Source organism: Mesoplodon densirostris, chromosome 12 (assembly GCF_025265405.1).
Source record: "Mesoplodon densirostris isolate mMesDen1 chromosome 12, mMesDen1 primary haplotype, whole genome shotgun sequence".
Lineage (NCBI taxonomy): Eukaryota > Metazoa > Chordata > Mammalia > Artiodactyla > Ziphiidae > Mesoplodon > Mesoplodon densirostris.
The window spans coordinates 59640144-59659321 of record NC_082672.1 but is presented as its reverse complement, the minus strand read 5'-3'; the positions used below and the strand labels follow the sequence as shown (position 1 = coordinate 59659321).

Here is a 19178-nt window from a genome sequence, read left to right as displayed (position 1 = left end):
TAAATTTAGGTCAGAATAACACTGCTTGAGGCCAAAATATGACAAGGAGTGACAACAACATATTTAAAATAAGCTTGAAGAGTACATATAAAATATGAGGATTGCTGACTAATACATATATTGAGTATAAGAAGGCTTGGCGTGTTTTTGCTATTTATTTATTTATTTTTTTAAATTTCTTTTTGGCTGCATTGGGTCTTCATTGCTGCATGTGGGCTTTCTCTAGTTGCAGCGAGTGGGGGGCTACTCTTCGTTGCTGTGCGTGGGCTTCTCATTGCGGTGGCTTCTCTTATTGCAAAGCACAGGCTCTAGGCACGCGGGCTTTGGTAGTTGTGGCACGTGGGCTCAGTAGTTGTGGCTAGTGGGCTCTAGAGCGCAGGCTCAGTAGTTGTGGCTCGTGGGATTAGTTGCTCTGTGGCATGTGGGATCTTCCCAGACCAGGGATCGAACCCGTGTCCCCTGCATTGGCAGGCGGATTCTTAACCACTGCACCACCAGGGAAATCCCTGCTATTTATTTTTAACATTTGAACTGGGCTTTTGAAAAATAACATTAAGGTGTGTGTGTATGTGTTATAAAAACAGGGAAATGTAAGGAAATAAAAAATTAGTCTAGGGCTTCCCTGGTGGCGCAGTGATTGGGGGTCCACCTGCCGATGCAGGGGACGCGGGTTCGTGCCCCAGTCCGGGAGGATCCCGCATGCCGCGGAGCGGCTGGGCCCGTGGGCCATGGTCGCTGAGCCTGTGCGTCCGGGGCCTGTGCTCCGCAGGGGGCGGGGCACAACAGTGAGAGGCCCACGTTAAAAAAAAAAAAAATTAGTCTAAAACCTCATCATTCTGATGACATGCAAATTGTCAACAAGCAAATTATACAAACAACAAAAGAAAATTCAGGTAAAATATTAGAAAATCCAAACACTGAAGGCAGGTAGAAAATGAGTTTTTCCCTCTCCAACCTCCAATCTAATAATCCCTCTGCCCCTTGGTAAATACTGCTAACAGTTTTTCTGATCTCTTCCAGATAAATATGTATGAAATTCTATTCTTGGATTTGCACCAAAAGAATGATACTTTATACACTGTTCTGCACCTTACTTTTCTCATTGAATGATGTATCTTGTAGATATTTCTATATCTGCACATACAAATCCACCCCATTCCACCTTACAGATGTGATACACTAATTCAGCTAATTTCTCATTGATATATTTCCTGCTTTTTTCCCTATTATAAATAACACTGCAATATCATTTTGTGTATCTTGGCAAATTTTGCAAATACATCTTAGGGTAAATTTCATGCATTTAAAAGTTTTGATATAAACACAAAATTGCCCTTCAGAATGTTTGCATCAATTTACCACAAACAGGGCATAAAGGTACCCATTCACTCATAACCTAGACAGCACTGGTATCAATACTTTAAATGTTGCCATTCTGAAAGCAGGAGAAGGAAAAAATAAAATAAAACAGAAACAAAAATAGTATGGCACTGTTGTCTTGGGGTTTTGTTTGTTTGTTTTGTGTTTGTTTTGTTTTGCGCAGCTTGTGGGATCTCAGTTCCCCGATCAGGGATTAAACCTGGGCCCTCGGCAGTGAAAGCATACAGTCCTAACCACTGGACTGCCAGGGAATGCCCTATTTGCTTTGTTTTTAACTACAGAAATGTAATCCTTTGCCAAGGGAACTGCCAATGTTCCCTTCTTTCCTGTTGGTCTGTTTCTAGACTCTCTTCTGTTCCATTTATTTCTCCCATATCAATAGCCCTCTGGGTCAAATAAATAACTTTTGTTCTGACTTTTTAAAAGTTTATGTGTGGGAATGCACCGGATCCTCTGGTTGCAAATGAGACTCTATCTTCATTGTTGATCCACAAATATCAGTACTATGGCTTCATAATGTGCTTTATTATCTGGTGGGACTAGTGCTCCCTCCATCACTCTTCTTTTCCAGAATTTTCCTGAGCATTTTCATAGTTTTTAGGTGAACTTTTCTATTAAAAAACAAACAACAAATTATGTTTGCATTTTACCTGGAAGTTCATTGAACACATAGATTACTTTAAGGAAAACTGACATCTTTAATCTTTACTTCATTGTGTCTTCCTACTCAAGGGCGTGGCATGATTTACCATTTAATGATCTTTTTTGATTCCTAAAGCTACTGATTTTTATCTATTAACTTTGTAACCTGCCGACTTACTTATTGTTCCAAATAGTTTTTGGTCTCTTCTCCTGAGTATTCTAATACAAAATCATATTGTCTGCAAATGATGATAATTTTACAGCCTTCTTTCCAAAAATCATGCCTCTTATTTCTTTCTCCCATCTTCCAGCATTGGATAGTATTTCCAGAACAATGTTAAGTAACACTGACGTCTTGTTCCTGACTTTCATTTGTATGTGAGGCACATATGTAATTAAAAAATTTTTAGTAATTACAATTTTTTAGAAGTCAAAAGAGTTTAGTTAATGATACAGTACTGTATACTTGAAAGTTGCTGAGAGTAAATCTTATGCATTCTCACTACACACAGTCACACAAAAGAGTTAACAATGTGAGGTGATGTATGTGTCAATTATCTTGATCTTGGTAATCACTACACAATGTATATCAAATCATGTTGTACACTTTAAATATATACAATTATATTTGTCAATTATTCCTCAATGAAGTTAAAAAATAAAATAAATTCAAAAGAAATAGGTGATATTAATTTTAATATATTTTATTTGATGAGATATATTAAAATGATCATCTCAACATGTGTTCAACATAAAAATTATTACTGAGATACTAAATCTTTTTTTGTCATATTAAGTCTTTGAAATCCTGTGTGTATTTTACACTTTCAGGTCATCTCAATTCAGATTAGACATAAAGTGCTCAACAGCACATGTGGCTAGTGGCTACCATATTGAACCATGCATTTCTAGTGTTTGATAATTAAATATGATGTTAGCTTTTGGTTACTAATATTTGGTAGCAGACAATTCGTAGATAGCTTAATAAGGTATTTACTTTTTAACAGACACTGATAAAAATTTGGGTATCTATCCAGCTTCCATTTGTCAAACAATTTTGCACATCTACTGAGACGATCGTAGGATTTTTCTCCTTTGACTATGATATTATTTTATAGCACTGTACTATTATCATATAGATTCTCTAATACCTAAACACCCTTGAATTCCAGGAGTACATCCTGAATGCCTTTTTGTATTATATTTTTAAATAATTCTATTCACTATATTTTGTTTGCAGAAGTAAAATTGGTCTGTAATTTTATTTTTATGTGCTAGAGTACTATAACAGCTTCACTAAGAAGTTAAAAACTTCCCTTTTTCTTTATGCTATGAAAGAGTTTAAATAATACAAGATTTGATCACTTCTTAAATGTCTGAAAGAACCTATGAGCCATCTGGGCTTGGCAACCGTAGGACCTTAAATATTTGTAGAATGAATTAAAAATTTGTTGTTTTAACTACAATATTAAAAGCTATTTCAGTAAAACTTTTAAGCAGTTAGTGAAAAGAGGCATTAAAAGTTAAATATATCCATGTATCAGAGGATAAATAATTTACTTTTTTCCAGATGATTTATAATTTAAATAACTCCCAGCAATTGCTGGCATCATTCCAAAGTCACCAATATTAAAAGATGTATATTGTGTGAAAACATTTTCTGATCCTTAATATTATATTTTAAGTAAATTTCAAAGTAGAAAAAGAATAATGAAGTTATTGAGACCATGACATTGGCATGTGAAAAAGCACTTTTGGATTCTGATTAAGCAAAAGATAACAGGTTTTAGGCCCACAAGATAATACCCATTAATTATTACCCATCTAGTATCTAGTGTCTGTCAAAAGATGTTTTTATATGGGGGTATCCTAGCCTAAAGAACCATTTGACGCCATGCTGAAAGTAAGATGTTGTATGTCTCAAAACACAGCTGATCTGCCCTCAAAACCCACTCTACTCATAACACAATTATTTTCAACTAAGGAAACATTATGTCACTTGACATATTTAAATGTGGGGTTTTTTTTTCCTTTAAATAACTTGGATTATATAATTTGGGCAACTTTTAAAAAAAGAGTTTCTCTTTTTACTCACTGTGAGATCATTCAGTGTTTTGCAGCATCAACTCTTAATGCATTGTACTGCTTTCATCATGGCTAATTAATGTCCTTCAGGACGACTGATTCTATCTCTCGGTTTCGTCTATGTGATTTTGTTGTATTGATTAAACCCTTTGCATGTACTGGAAGCTTTTACTCTTTATTGGCTCCTTCCCTACAGCATAAAAGCATACTGAAATCTCTCCCAGCTTGCATCACAAACAGAAACCTTCCCACCCTGCTACATCTTCTGCCACTCGTCTTTTCTCCTCTTAAAAGATAAATTAGAGCAAATAGTATCTATAATAATTTCATACTCTTCCTCATTTTGATATGCGTTATTGAGTGTGACATGAAGGGGTGGAGTGTTAGGATGCCAAGTATTATTCACTATTGGTGGACAGTCTTGCCCATGATTGGTGTATATTAACAGAAATATTTTTCTGCTTATGCTCAGAGAGCAGACACTTTTTGTCTCTGCTTCTCCCCTGCTCCTTGATGCCTTAACCAGATATGGTAAGGTTTTTCTCATCTCTCATCCTACGGTCATAGTTCCATTGAACTGATAATGGTAAAGGATTATCAGAGATCTCCCGATGACCAAAACCAGTGGGCACTTGTCACTGAGCTCTCTGCAGTGGTGTGGCCGACCACACCCATTTTATGTTCTCTATACTTCTTTAGCATCCTATCGTTGATTTTAAGACAATCTCATCCTTGGCCCAAGTGCCTTTTCTGACTTGTCTTCCTCTACTGGATTCTTAGATGTTAGCAATCCTAGAATTCTTTTCTTGGCCCTTTATTCACACCCTCAGAGTGTTCCTGGTCAGTTTCATCTACCATGGTAGCCCTCTCCTCTTCTGAGAAGACTCACACAAATGTAAACTCAGACCTGCCTCCTGCGTTTCCAACTCACATAGCAACTGCCTACTGTCAACTTCTCAATCAGAGAAGTTGGCTTTGATGAATCACAGGCACCTCCAAGTCAATGCACCCTTCCACCTTCACCCACTGGTTTATGATTAATGGCATATCCATCCACCAGGTCATTTCAACCAGAAGCCTGAAAGGCCTTGTGATGTTCTGCTTCATGTCCACATTCAATAGTTACTTTGATTTCTACCTTCTGCATCTCTAGAATACTCCTCCGGCTTACCTCCTTTCCCAACCTTCCAGTACCCAGAGCTTCATAACTTCTTGCCTAAACTTCTGCAGTAGCTCCCCGACTGGTATCCCTGCTTCCCACCTTGACCTCCTTTTGGTCTATTCTTCATTTACCAACAGAATAATCTGAGAAGGAAATCTCATTTTGTTATTCTTCTTTTAAAGTAAATAAAACTTTCAATGTTTCCCTACTGACTACAGAAAAGGTTCACAATCTTCTTCATACCATGACACATATGAAAAACAAACTTTACATGAGGCCAAACACCTGGGCAATCATTCTAACTGTGGGCCAAAGCATGTGCAAAAATGCCTGCATATTATGGATAATTTCTGGAATGCTAGCTATTATTCCACATCTTTCTCTCCCACTAAAAAAAGCATATGAAGAATTCAGAGAACACAAGAAAGTGAGTGTGAAATTATTATAGGTATCATCTTGGATTTGTTCTAATTTTTTATCAAAAGTAAATGATTTATAAAATCTAAGGTCTCTATGACTCCCCTCAACTGATTCTGCTGCGTACAGGAGAGACACAGCAGCCTGAGGACCACTGGCTGAAGAGAGAAAATGCAAACCTCTCGGTAAAACCCACAGAGCCCTCTACAACGTGGCAGGGTGGCCTGTGCGCTGCCAGGACTGGGATGTCCCAATCACTGTCATCTGCATGGAAGGTGGCCTCTGGAGTGATGCACCGAGGCAGCCCTGAGCCTGTGTCCAAGTTCATCTCTTGCAGCTTCTGCTATCAAATCCTATTCCAGCCACAGTGAAATACTGGAGTTCCCAGACAGGTCACACAGTTTCACTTCTTCTCACCTTTGGACACTCTCTTCCCTTTGCCTGAAGTTCCCGTTATTCATTTGAATGTGATATGTTAAGCATTTTACCAGGTCTGGATAAAATTCAACACACTCTTTCAAATACATTCGTTGAATTTAAATCTCTATACTGTAGTTTGGGGAAATGGGTAAGAATCAAGGAAGTGAGCTTCCTCCAGATGAGCTGCTGCCACTGCGGCCAGGACAGACCCTCCTTGAAGCCCCAGGGAACAACACTGTCAACATCCCACGCGCCTCTCGCCCAGCTCAGCTGCTCCTCCATCTTTCCTCCCTCCTCCCTCTAAGGGCCAGGGTGTCTTGTCCACCTATGAAGCTTCCTTCCATAACACAAGACTTGACCTAGAAGGCCTGGGTTGGATCCTGGTTCCATGGCTTACTGACTGAATTACCTTGGATCCTTAAATTCATCTTTATGTGGCAACTTTAGCTACTTCACAGGATGTACCATAGCATTTGAACTGTGAAATGTTGACCAGGCATTATAGTTCCTGTTAGGCACTCAAGAGGCTACCTTATTGTTCCATGCAAGTTAAGCTACTATTACAATGAAACCTGAAATACCCACCAGTGTGGAAGGGGGATAGTTGAACTGGTGAAAGTTTAAGTTTATAAAATTTTCTTTAAAAGATCTGATTGTATTATTTTTAACCACACACAGCTCTTCTCAGCAGGGGAAGGAATGCCTGGCCCTACTCCCACCCCAGGGGGTGTGCTCACAGCATTTGATGCCTGGGAGCCAGGAGTGCTAAATATACCCTGGAAACGCCCCTGTAGTGACACACTGAAAACAAGACTTTAGGTAAAGGGCACTCTATACCTGCCTAGACCAAAAATCATAGCTAGTTAGAATATAGAATAGAGTTAGTATAGAAGAGTATATGACACTTGGAGAAACTGCGCACTATTAAACAGAATAAGCATTTCTCTCACAGTCTTATTAATACTCTTATTTTTCATAGCAAATCATCTTTAATATAACCGGTATCAAGTTAAGCACATATTGCCCATATTAACACTGTGTAATTATGAATTAAAGTGGAGTGTAATTTATCATTGTTTTATGTATTTTGGTTATTGTTAATCAGTGATAAAATAACATATATTTAATAGTTTATCCAGAATCACTAAAGTCAATCCAAAACAAAGGTGGTGAAGTTACTGAACACAATTTTGTCTAGTCTTTCCAAAATCAAAATACACAATACATCAGATTATGTATATCTTGCTAATGCTCCGATTTCTCTGACATCTAGCAAAATAAACATTAACATCTAAACATTTTTAAATGATAGTATGTCCAATATTGCTACTGAATATCTTTGGCTTACCTCATAAGGTAGTTTATCAAAATATCCATTACTTGTCCCTTCCCTGAGGGCAATACTGCTAAACTTTTTGTTCAGATTGTCCATTCCACATCCATTCTTTTCTTCATAGTCATCTTCTAGATCATTCATATCAATAAGTGAAGTCTTGAGAGAAAGCACTGGCTTGTCCTTTGTACCATGTAATACAACTGCATCTAATTCAGTGTAATAATCCAGAAGAGAACTATTTACTTCCAGCCGTATAAGATTTGTGGGAAAATTTATCTGCTTAATACAAGGTTTAAACTGGCGAGCCTGGGAAGCATTCACCTTCGTAGGTTTCTCTGACCAAAGAATCTCCCATCTGCCAAAGAAAGAAACTTCCCTATAATACAGTTTAGAATGAGATTTACTGTTACCTTAATGTTAGGGGCCCAGCCCAATACGTTACAGTGTGAAGCAAAAGCATTAAACAAGGTGGATAGGATCAAACCAAGAATTGTTTCCAGGACATGAAAAAAATTTAAAACCTAAATGCCATAGACCTTATTACTTAAAATATTTTTACTACTTAAATTATTTTTACAACTCCTTAGAAGGTCCTTTTTGGCAGATTTCATGTTGGTAAGTTAAAAACTGGAATAGGTAGTCAGAGGTACATGAACAACATTCAGTTTTACAGATAAAGTAAACACGAAGTATTAAAGCACACAGTAGAAAGCACTCCTGTGTGCATGCCCTAAACCAACGGTGGAAACTTAACTTCTCACCTTGCCTCACCAAGGTCTCCTTCTCTGTTTCTGTTACTGGTGCCATACAAATTCAAAACTTTCATTATATTTTTCTTTGGCCACAGCACACAGCATGTGGAATCTTAGATCCCCCCACCAGGGATCAAACCCGCGTCCCCTGCGCTGGAAGCGTGCGGAGTCTTAACCACTGGACCACCAGGGAAGTCCCAAAACTATCATTTTCTTTGATTTTCTTTTATCCAGTCATTACATTTTATCAGAGTTTTCATGAAACCCGCGTCCCCTGCGCTGGAAGCATGCGGAGTCTTAACCACTGGACCACCAGGGAAGTCCCAAAACTATCATTTTCTTTGATTTTCTTTTATCCAGTCATTACATTTTATCAGAGTTTTCATGAAATTGTCTCATATGTGCCCTTCTCCTAAGTTTCCATTATTGTCATCTTTTAGTCATCCTTGTATCCTCCGTACCTAGCAAGTAGCTAACACGTAACAGGTGAATAACATTTTCTCCTATTCCTTCAAAATGAACTTCTACTTTACAGCCAGGTTAATCATTACTTTCCAGATAATAAACTTATTTCCACACGAAGGTGTTTGCTCATGTTGTCTTCCCCTCCCAATGAAATGCCTAACCTACAATTATCTGCACATCTTTTCTTCAAGGCCTAACTCATATTCCATGTCTTTATATAGGTCTTCTTAAAAAATTATTTTCCAAAATTATTTAAAGATTCTTTGTAACATAGCATCATTAGATATATAATATTCTCCAACATATGGCATAAATAACCATTTCTCTAATATTGTTTTCTAATATAACAGAGAAAATTAAAAACATAGACAAAAATACTTCAATAAATACTTCTATTTCTATTTATTTACTTTAGCTAGCAGAACTTTTACATAAAGATTTTATGTCAAAGATTAAGAACATTTTTAAGTCTCCCAATACATACTATAAACTGCTTTCAAAGAAGCTTATGCCAACAGTATGTAAGAATGACCACTGAAAGCACTCTTTATTTTTAAAAATAATCTCTAATTTCACAGTGACCCAGGTCTCTGTGACATAATTTATAATTCACTGACTACTAATAACACTTAAAATGTTTCATATGCTTATTAATCATATCAAATTTTTTCCCCTCCAATATATTGTCAGTTCATTTCCTTGCCCCAATGGCCTATTTACATTTAATGAATTTTATTTTTTTTTATACAGCAGGTTATTAGTTATCTACTTTATACATATTAGTGTATATATGTCAATCCCAATCAACCAATTCATCCCTCCACCACCACCCCCTTCCCTGCCCCTGCTTCTCCCCCTCGGTGTCCATATGTTTGTGCTCTACAGCTGTGTTTCTATTTCTGCCTTGCAAACCGGTTCACCTGTACCATTTTCCTAGATTCCACATACATGCGTTAATATACATTTGTTTTTCTCTTTCTAACTTCACTCTGTATGACAGTCTCTAGGTCCATCCACGTCTCTACAAATGACCCGATTTCGTTCCTTTTTATGGCTGAGTAATATTCCGTTGTATGTATGTACCACATCTTCTTTATCCGTTCATCTGTCAATGGGCATTTAGGTTGCTTCCAGGACCTGGCTATTGTAAACAGTGCTGCAATGAACATTGGGGTGCATGGGTCTTTTTGAATTATGGTTTTCTCTGGGTATATACCCAGTAGTGGGATTGCTGGGTCATATGGTAATTCTGTTTTTAGTTTTTTAAGGAACCTTCATACTGTTCGCCACAGTGGCTGTATCAATTTACATTCCCACCAACAGTGCAAGAGGGTTCCCTTTTCTCCACACCCTCTCCAGCATTTGTTGTTTGAAGATTTTCTGATGATGCCCATACTAACCAGTGTGAGGTGATACCTCATTGTAGTTTTGACTTGCATTTCTCCAATAATTAATGATGTTGAGTAGCTTTTCATATGCTTCTTGGCCATTTGTATGTCTTCTTTGGAGAAATGTCTATTTAGGTCTTCTGCCCATTTTTGGATTGGTTTGTTTGTTTTTTTAATATTGAGCTGCGTGAGCTGTTTATATGTTTTGGAGATTAATCCTTTGTCTGTTGATTCCTTTGCAAATATTTTCTCCCATTCTGAGGGTTGTCTTTTCGTCTTGTTTGTAGTTTCCTTTGCTTTGCAGGTTTTAAGTTTCATTAGGTCCCATTTGTTTATTTTTGTTTTTATTTCCATTACTCTAGGAAGTGGATCAAAAAAGATCTTGCTGTGATTTATGTCAAAGAGTGTTCTTCCTATGCTTTCCTCTAAGAGTTTTAAAGTGTCCAGTCTTACATTCAGGTCTTTAATCCATTTTGAGTTTATTTTTTGTATGGTGTTAGGGAGCGTTCTAATTTCATTCTTTTACATGTAGCTGTCCAGTTTTCCCAGAACCACTTACTGAAGAGGCTTTCTTTTCTCCATTGTATATCCTTGCCTCCTTTGTCATAGATTAGTTGACCATAGCTGTGTGGGTTTATCTCTGGACTTTCTATCCTGTTCCATTGATGTATATTTCTGTTTTTGTGCCAGTACCATATTGTCTTGATTACTGTAGCTTTGTAGTGTAATCTGAAGTCAGGGAGTCTGATTCCTCCAGCTCCATTTTTTTCCCTCAAGACTGCTTTGGCTATTCAGCGTCTTCTGTGTCTCCACACAAATTTTAATATTTTTTGTCCTAGTTCTGTGAAAAATGCCATTGGTAATTTGATAGGGATCGCACTGAATCTGTAGATTGCTTTGGGTAGTATAGTCATTTTCACAATACTGATTCTTCCAATTCAAGAACAAGGTGTATCTCTCCATCTGTTTGTGTCATCTTTGATTTCTTTCATCAGTGTCTTATAGTTTTCTGAGTACAGGTCTTCTACCTCCTTAGGTAGGTTTATTCCTAGGTATTTTATTCTTTTCATTGCAATGGTGAATGGGATTGTTTCCTTAATTTGTCTTTCTGATCTTTCGTTGTTAGTGTATAGGAATGCAAGAGATTTCTGTGCATTAATTTTGTATCCTGCTACTTTACCAAATTCATTGATTAGCTCTAGTAGTTTTCTGGTAGCATCTTTAGGATTATCTGTGTATAGTATCATGTTATCTGCAAACAGTGACAGTTTTACTTCTTCTTTTCCAATTTGTATTCCTATGACTTCTTTTTCTTCTGACTGCCGTGGCTAGGACTTCCCAAATTATGTTTAATAACAGTGGCAAGAGTGGACATCCTTGTCTTGTTCCTGATCTTAGAGGAAAGCTTTCAGTTTTTCACTATTGAGAATGATGTTTACTGTGGGTTTGTCATATATGGCCTTTATTATGTTGAGGTAGGTTCTCTCTGTGCCCACTTTCTGTAGAGTTTTTATCATAAATGGGTATTGAATTTTGTCAAAAGCTTTTTCTGCATCTATTGAGATGATATGTTTTTTATTCTTCAATTTGTTAATATTGTGTATCACACTGACTGCTTTGCATATATTGAAGAATCCTTGCATTCCTGTGATAAATCCCACTTGATCACGGTGTATGATCCTTTTAATGTGTTGTTGGATTCTCTTTGCTAGTATTTGTTGAGGATTTTTCCATCTATATTCATCAGTGATATTGGTCTGTAATTTTCTTTTTTTGTAGCATCTTTGCCTGGTTTTGCTATGAGGGTGACGGTGGCCTCATAGAATGAGTTTGGGAGTGTTCCTTCCTCTGCAATTTTTTGGAAGACTTTGAGAAGGATGGGTGTTAGCTCTTCTCTAAATGTTTGATAGAATTAGCCTGTGAAGCCATCTGGTCCTGATCTTTCGTTTGTTGTAATATTTTTAATCACAGTTTCAGTTTCATTACTTGTGATTGGTCTGTTCATATTTTCTATTTCTTCCTGGTTCATCTTGGAAGGTTATACCTTTCTAAGAATTTGTCCATTTCTTCCAGGTTGTCCATTTGATTGGCATACAACTACTGTCTCTTATGATGCTTTTTATTTCTGCAGTGTCCATTGTAACTTCTTCATTTTCATTTCTAATTTTACTGATTTCAGTCCTCTCCCTCTTTTTCTTGATAAGCCAATGGCCTATTGAGATCCAGGTAAAAACTGATTACAGCAAGGCATTTAGGGAACTGAAATAGACAAAAGAGTATGAAACTCAGGGGAGAAATCTGAGCTGAGACTATAGAAGTCATCTACATACAAGTACCATAATGGTCTTTAGGCCAAGATGGGGGCAAGAAAGGCATATAGTACCACTCTTAGGAGAAGGGAAGTCTGGTTAATTTCCACCTTTAGGAATAAAAGCATAAGTCAGAAACTCAATGGGATTCCAGTAAACATAGCACTAACCATAACAGTAGGACTTTTGCAGTTAACAGAACCCTTATAATCATCCCGTATTTGTTAGATTTGCTACTTCTCTCCTGAAAACTAGGAATAAAACCCATCAAACATATAAAGAACCTGTGAGTATTTGTATTCAGAGACAACCAGAAAGTAGGAATGGAGAGACTGGTCCCTCTCTACATCCAATCTTGGGAGGCAGGGGAAGAGTTCTAAGGAACAGAGCAGGTTGTGGCAGATTTAAGAAGGAAAGGAAAGCTAGCTGGGCATCTTCTCACTTTCTGTGACAAGGCAGAAAAGCATATTTGGAATGCCAGCCTAGACCTAAGAAGTGCCCCTAAAGCCTAAATGCAAAAATCTTTAGGGTTTCTAACAATGGAATTGATTTGAACACTCTACTGAAAATCCACACAGTTAAATAGAGCTAGCCGTACAAGAACAGAAGTATGAAACATTTAAAACCATGTTCATGGAAAAACGCATTCCTAATCTTGGACAGTACATTTCCAAGAATCCTGGGGTAAATGGTGGAAGGTATTAGAAAATTCAAACTGTGGTTTTACTCATCCTTTTGTTGCTGCTGGAAAATGACATGAGATGATGCTGGAGGAATGTCTCATGTCCAAGAAACAAGGACCACTCAGGACCCTGTGAAATAACTGCCTGTACTGGTTCACAACACATGTGGACTAAACCAGCCTATTTTATTGTTTAACTTCAATTAGAAGTTTTTATGAGCCTTAACAGAAACACTGAAAATGTAATATAGAAATCACCTCTGCCAGGTCCCTTGCCAAGCACTGATTAGAGCAGAAATATTCTACTGTAATAATGTATTAATCTACTAAAGTCCTCTCTCTCTCTCTACCTTGCAGAATGGACAAGGTTAAGATGATGCTTTAAAATGACTTCCTTAACATTTCTAGCATGTTTAAATGTTTAATGCTATGTTAGCACCATTTTTGCTTCTGACTTTATATAGCATAAACATTATATATTTAGTTACATATATCATAAGTTTAAATATGACAGCATACTTAAAGTTGAAAAATATCAAACCTTATCAGTTATTAGAAATATTTTTAACATCTAAACATAAAAAATTCAAGTATCATTAGCTTATTTATATTTTATTTTGATTTTTCTTGATAGCCTAAGAAGTAATAAAGAAAAGTGGTAAAAAGATGGAAAAATTATTTTACAGGTCTGTGGCCAGTTGAATTAAATTAATACTAACTCTGAGACCAATACAAATTGATTTGGGGGTATCTATATTTAGGTGTTTTTGTTGAAAATTCTAATAGAACTAGAATATATTATTTTAAAGTTAGAAAGATATCTACGTTACCCAACAAGAGAATATGTCAATATCTTTTTTTAAAATTATAGTATGGTTGATTTACAATATTATAATAGTTTCAGGTGTGCAACATAGTGATTCAATATTTTTACAGATTATATTCCACTTAAATTTATTATAAAATAATGGCTATATTTCCTATGCCAATCTCTTTTTATTCTAGAAAATTAATGCCAGAATTTAAAAAACTAGTCAGTGAAAATAAGCAAATACAAGCAAATGCACGTGTGCATGCGTGTACACACACACACACACAATTTTCCATGAGATAGCCCTGACTCTTAATCCTCTAGACCCAGAACAGTGTTGATGAGATTAAACTGCTTTAAGTCATGGCCTTTGTAGTCTGCACATTTATGTGCTGACTATATATGCCCACACACTGTATTCATCTACTGGACAAATCTGACAAACACTAATGCCCTTTGTAAGTATTTTAAATCTACAGTATCATGTGCAAAATTCAGCATGGAATCCCTATCAGGCTGTGCTTTGTCTGCACTTGGAGCCCTTAATTCTGGGTTGGTAACCAGCATTCTCTTTACCAGCCCACTTATTTCTCCTTCTGTTGATTGCACTGAATGCCTACTATATGTCCAGTGCTTGGACACAAAGCACTCCGTCTCTGTAACTGTTGACCTGTTGTTACTCACTGAGAACATCTCTCTAGGGCTCCCAGGAAGCAGCAGGTAGACAAGAGAGGAAGAGAGATGTTCATCAATGGAAACCGGAGAAAGCAAGTTTTCTAACATATTCAGGTTGGAAGCCAGACACATGGATGCAGAGCTTCCTTATAACCAAAATTCCCCCTGGTTAGTAAGCACATCTAGTAACCAGCAAAAAGAAAGTTCTCTTGCCAACACTGTTCCATTTTACCTGCTGAAAGTGAAGGGATAGAATAGGAAAACGAACTAGAATAAAATTAAAGTACTCTAATAGGTACACCTACTCACTCCCTGCTTCCCAGCCTGTCTCTAATTGTAACTAACAAAGTGGCATCTGCTTTAAAAAAGAACTAACCAATAAAGGGTCTGATCATTTCTGACTTAAATGACAAAATCATGCTTCTTGACTCACAAAGTCAAGGGGACCAGACTATGACCAATTCGTGAAATCATTGCTTAAGCAACTTCCTTTGGCAACAAATTCTTTCTGTGATGGCCACTTTCTTTCTCCCTGCTTTCTTAACTTCAATATTCTGTAGTGAAAATGCTTTCAACACTCAAAAAAAAAAATCCATACCACTAAATTTTATCCCCAAATAGCTTTATTCCAGCTTCCTTAATATGACCTCAATTTGTCATTCTCTTCCTCCTCTTTCCCTGTCTCTTTTCCCGTGTGTAACCCTGCACTAGCCTTTTTTCTGACTCTTACACAAGCATCTCTTAAGATCTTATACTCAGAACCAGGACACTCTATACTACCTTTTTTCTTTTCTCTCAGTAGAGCACTAGGCCCGAAGTCAGGAGACTTTGAGATCTTACAGAACTACCTGTAACTTTCCTACCTCACTCACTGAACAAAGAAATGCAATCAGACAAAATGGAGAAAGATTGCTTTTAAATTTTAAATGTTCTGGGACAAGTTCATTTCTCATAAATTCCTGAGCTACTCCAACACACTCTCTTATTTGCTAACTCCTAAGGGAGAAATAAAACCATATGCAATTAATTAAAGTAACAGGCAGTCCAGTCCAGTGGTTCCTAAACCACAGTGTGTGATAGAGCTTTCCATGATTAAATGTGAAAAATAAAGCATACATTGGTATATATAAAGATATGCACACATATACATGTAAGTTGCCAACTGCTCTTTATTCAAGATTCTGAGCATGCTAATTTCTCAGTATAAACTGGGGTTTCTTTTATGAAATAATAGTGATGAAAAATGATGTTGGTAGCAAAGTAAATAATCTGACAACCGTGTATCAGTTCTCTAACTTTTATTATCAATACCATTATGTTTACCAGTTTACTGGAGTTGACTTTCTCTACCTGTGCTCTGCTTAGATCTCCTGGTAGGTCTGGTGCCCATGTCCCAGATGTGCGGGCTTGCTCCTAAGGGCTCCCACCTGCAGCCTTCTACAGAGAACTACGTAGGCTCCCAGAGCCTCCTCTTCATCCTGACAGTGGCATGTGCCTGGAAGATTTCCATCCCCCCTTCCCACTCCCCCAGCTCACAGCCCAAGACAGACAGGCAGGAGCATCAGAGCCCAGCTTCCGGGCAACTGTGCCTCCAGGCTGACTGGGATTTCACAGGACTTTGCATCCTTGCCTGACTTCTTCCCTTCCCTACAGTGCTTTCCCCACTCCCTTATCTTCCCCACTCCTTACCAGTTTCTTCAGGAGCACTTCCTTAACAAATCTTTGGTAGAGGAACAGTTCTCTCAAGGTCTGCTTCTGGGAAACTGGATCCAAGAGCTCTATGAAATCCCAAAGCTTGTGGGCCTTCAACAGCTTGTTCTCTCCACTCTGGGGCTTTTCTCACTTCTTAGAACACCAAGATCTCACCTCATGGTTTCACCTTTGCACGTGGTATTCTCTCTCCACCTTTCCTGCCCAAACTAAAGCTTCACTCAACCCTCAGGTCCCAGTTAAGTCACTTCCTCTGGGAGGACTTCTCGGAGCCCCACAGGTTAGGCGTTCCCCTCTGCCAGCACATGCACCCTGCAATCTCACGGCCCTCTTCCAGGCTGGCCTGTAAAACTCAAAGAACAAGACCCACATCTGTCTGGCTCTGTTTCGTTCCTGGCAGTGAGTGGGCAGAGAAGGTGTTCAATCAATGTTTCTGACTGTCTAAAGAAATTCACCAAAACGTTAACAGTTACTGAATCTGGGCAGAAGAACTGTGGGGGTTTTTTTATATATATTTTCTTTTTTGGCATTTTCTAACAAGTTTTTTTAAACACTGAAACTGATTTCATAATCAGTAAAATTTAAAAGGCCCTTTTTTATTCTGCAATAATATATATTGGTTAGCTTCTTTTTCTCTTAAAAGTTAATGGTATTTTCTGTGGAATAAGCCTAAAAATCAGTTAGGCAAAGTAGAGATACATCTATAAATAAAGTTGTCACTTTGATCACAATCACGCACTACAGCTCTCAGCTAGGAACCCAAGAGCATGATTCATACTCAAAATCAGTTATGCAGACATTAAGTTTTAGATCAGAGGAAAGACATTACATGTTGCATAGATCTTATCTCCATATTGGTTCATCTTTTTAGAAAAAAACTAGATAGCTTTGTAGGAAAGAGGCAAAAAATGACAGAGTCCAATGAAACAATTCTCACGTAAGAAAGGATCCTACTCAAAGTACTTTTTTTCTCCTCAGGAAAAAAAGCCTGTATATTAAAGGATGCTGGTTTCCTGTTTTTTAAAAAAACTGACCCATTAATATAATATTGTTCACAATGAATTATCAAAATCGTTCTGATAAGAACACATAAAGATTATACCAGCAGTCTCCAGCTTGAGTTGAGCTGTACTCTGCATTTGCTTCCTGGTAGACTGGGAGGTGCTCCCTGGGAGTTGAGGGGACAGGGACTTCCAGGAAGCAGTGTGTTAGATGCAAACGTGCAACATGATCTGCGCCCTCACTCCTCCACAGGCAGCTGGGCTCCTACAGTTTAACAGGTGTCACAGACTGCCCTTGGGCTAGAATAAGCTCATAAGGGCAGAGATTTTTGTCTATTTTGTTCATTGTTCACTAATGTATCCTCAATACCCAGAACAGTGCTTTAGCACATAGTAGACACTCAAATATTTAATGAATGAATCAAGCAATATAAAGATAAGATCAATAAGTACTCGAAAAATGGACAAATAACATGACAGACAGTTCAAGGAGAAGGAAATATAAATGGCTCTTGAACATGAGAAGATATTCAACCTCAGAGATGATAAAAGCATTTCAAATGAAAGTTAACATGGGATAACATTTTTCCCCTAACATTTTTCACCTAACAAATTGACAAAAATGCTACAATTTATTAAAACACTCTGTAGGTGAGGCTTCAGGAAAACATGCATGCATATACATTGCTGGTGGGAATAGAAATAGGAGAGCCTCTTTGGAGGGAAACTTGGCACTACGTATTAAAATTACAAATACATAGACCCATGGCCCAGCAATCTTTCTGGCAACTTATCCCACAGATATACTTGCACACATGCGAAATGACTCATGGCAAGGTTATTCACTGCATTAATATTAATAATAGCAAAAGTATCGAAACAACTAAGAACCCATCAATAGGGGAGTTGTTAATAAGTCGGGGTACACATACACTGCATTACTTGCAACTGTAGAAAAGAATAATGAAGCTCTCTTTGCACTTACATGAAAAGATACAATATACACCAGTAAGTGAAACAAATAAGGTACAGAACAATACAAATAGTGTGCTTATTTTTGTGTATAAAGAAAAGTAAAATAAATACATTTGTATTTGCTTATATCTGCATAAGGAAACTCTGGAACAATGCAAAGAAGTGGATAAAAGTGGTTTCTTTGAGGGAGGGGTGGATCCTAGGCACATGGAGAACAGGGTACATGCAAGACTGCGTTATGTAATTTTTAGATTATTGAACCATGTGAATATATTACCTAGTCAAATAATTATATTTTAAAAAATCAGGAGGCTGAACTATAGAAACGAGGGAGAGAGAAAGATATATAGAGAGAGCAACTTTAGGGAGAATGCATGAATACTTAAGGCAACATTTACTTATTTTAATTAATTTTTTTTTTTTTGGCTGCACTGGGTCTTCATTGCTGTGCGCGAGCTTTCTCTAGTTGCGGCGAGCAGGGGCTACTCTTCCTTGCAGTGCGCGGGCTTCTCATTGCAGTGGCTTCTCTTGTTGGGGAGCACAGGCTCTTGGCACACGGGCTCAGTAATTGTAGCACTTGGGCTTCAATAGGTGTGGCTCATGGGCTCTAGAGCGCAGGCTCAGTAGTTATGGCGCACAGGCTTAGTTGCTCCGTGGCATGTGAGATCTTCCTGGACCAGGGCTTGAACCCGTGTCCCCTGCATTGGCAGGCAGATTCTTAACCACTGCGCCACCAGGGAAGTCCCCAGCATTTATTTTTAAATGAATATACTTGTTACGAAAACATCCGCCTAAGATTAAAGCTAATCCCCTATGGACTTCCTCTAAGGTGTCACTCTGTAGGTCGACTTTGAGTTACTCAAAGTATTTAAAAGCAGTAATATGATGCCTGTTTGAAATTATGTTAGAAATCATATTTCCAACTAACTTCTCAGATTGGCCCATGTCCCAATTGGTTCAAATCGTGC

The 19178-nt window shown here is 37.7% G+C and overlaps 1 protein-coding gene across 3 annotated transcripts in view; it reads right to left on the bottom strand.

Moving 5' to 3' along the window:
- Positions 1–19178, bottom strand: part of FBXL4 (F-box and leucine rich repeat protein 4) — a 70455-nt gene that overhangs the window by 34411 nt on the left and 16866 nt on the right. For all 3 annotated transcript variants that reach the window (XM_060115226.1, XM_060115228.1, XM_060115227.1), the window contains exon 4: positions 7455–7797. In XM_060115226.1, the coding sequence (XP_059971209.1) occupies positions 7455–7797 (343 nt within the window). The remainder of the gene's footprint in view (positions 1–7454; positions 7798–19178) is intronic.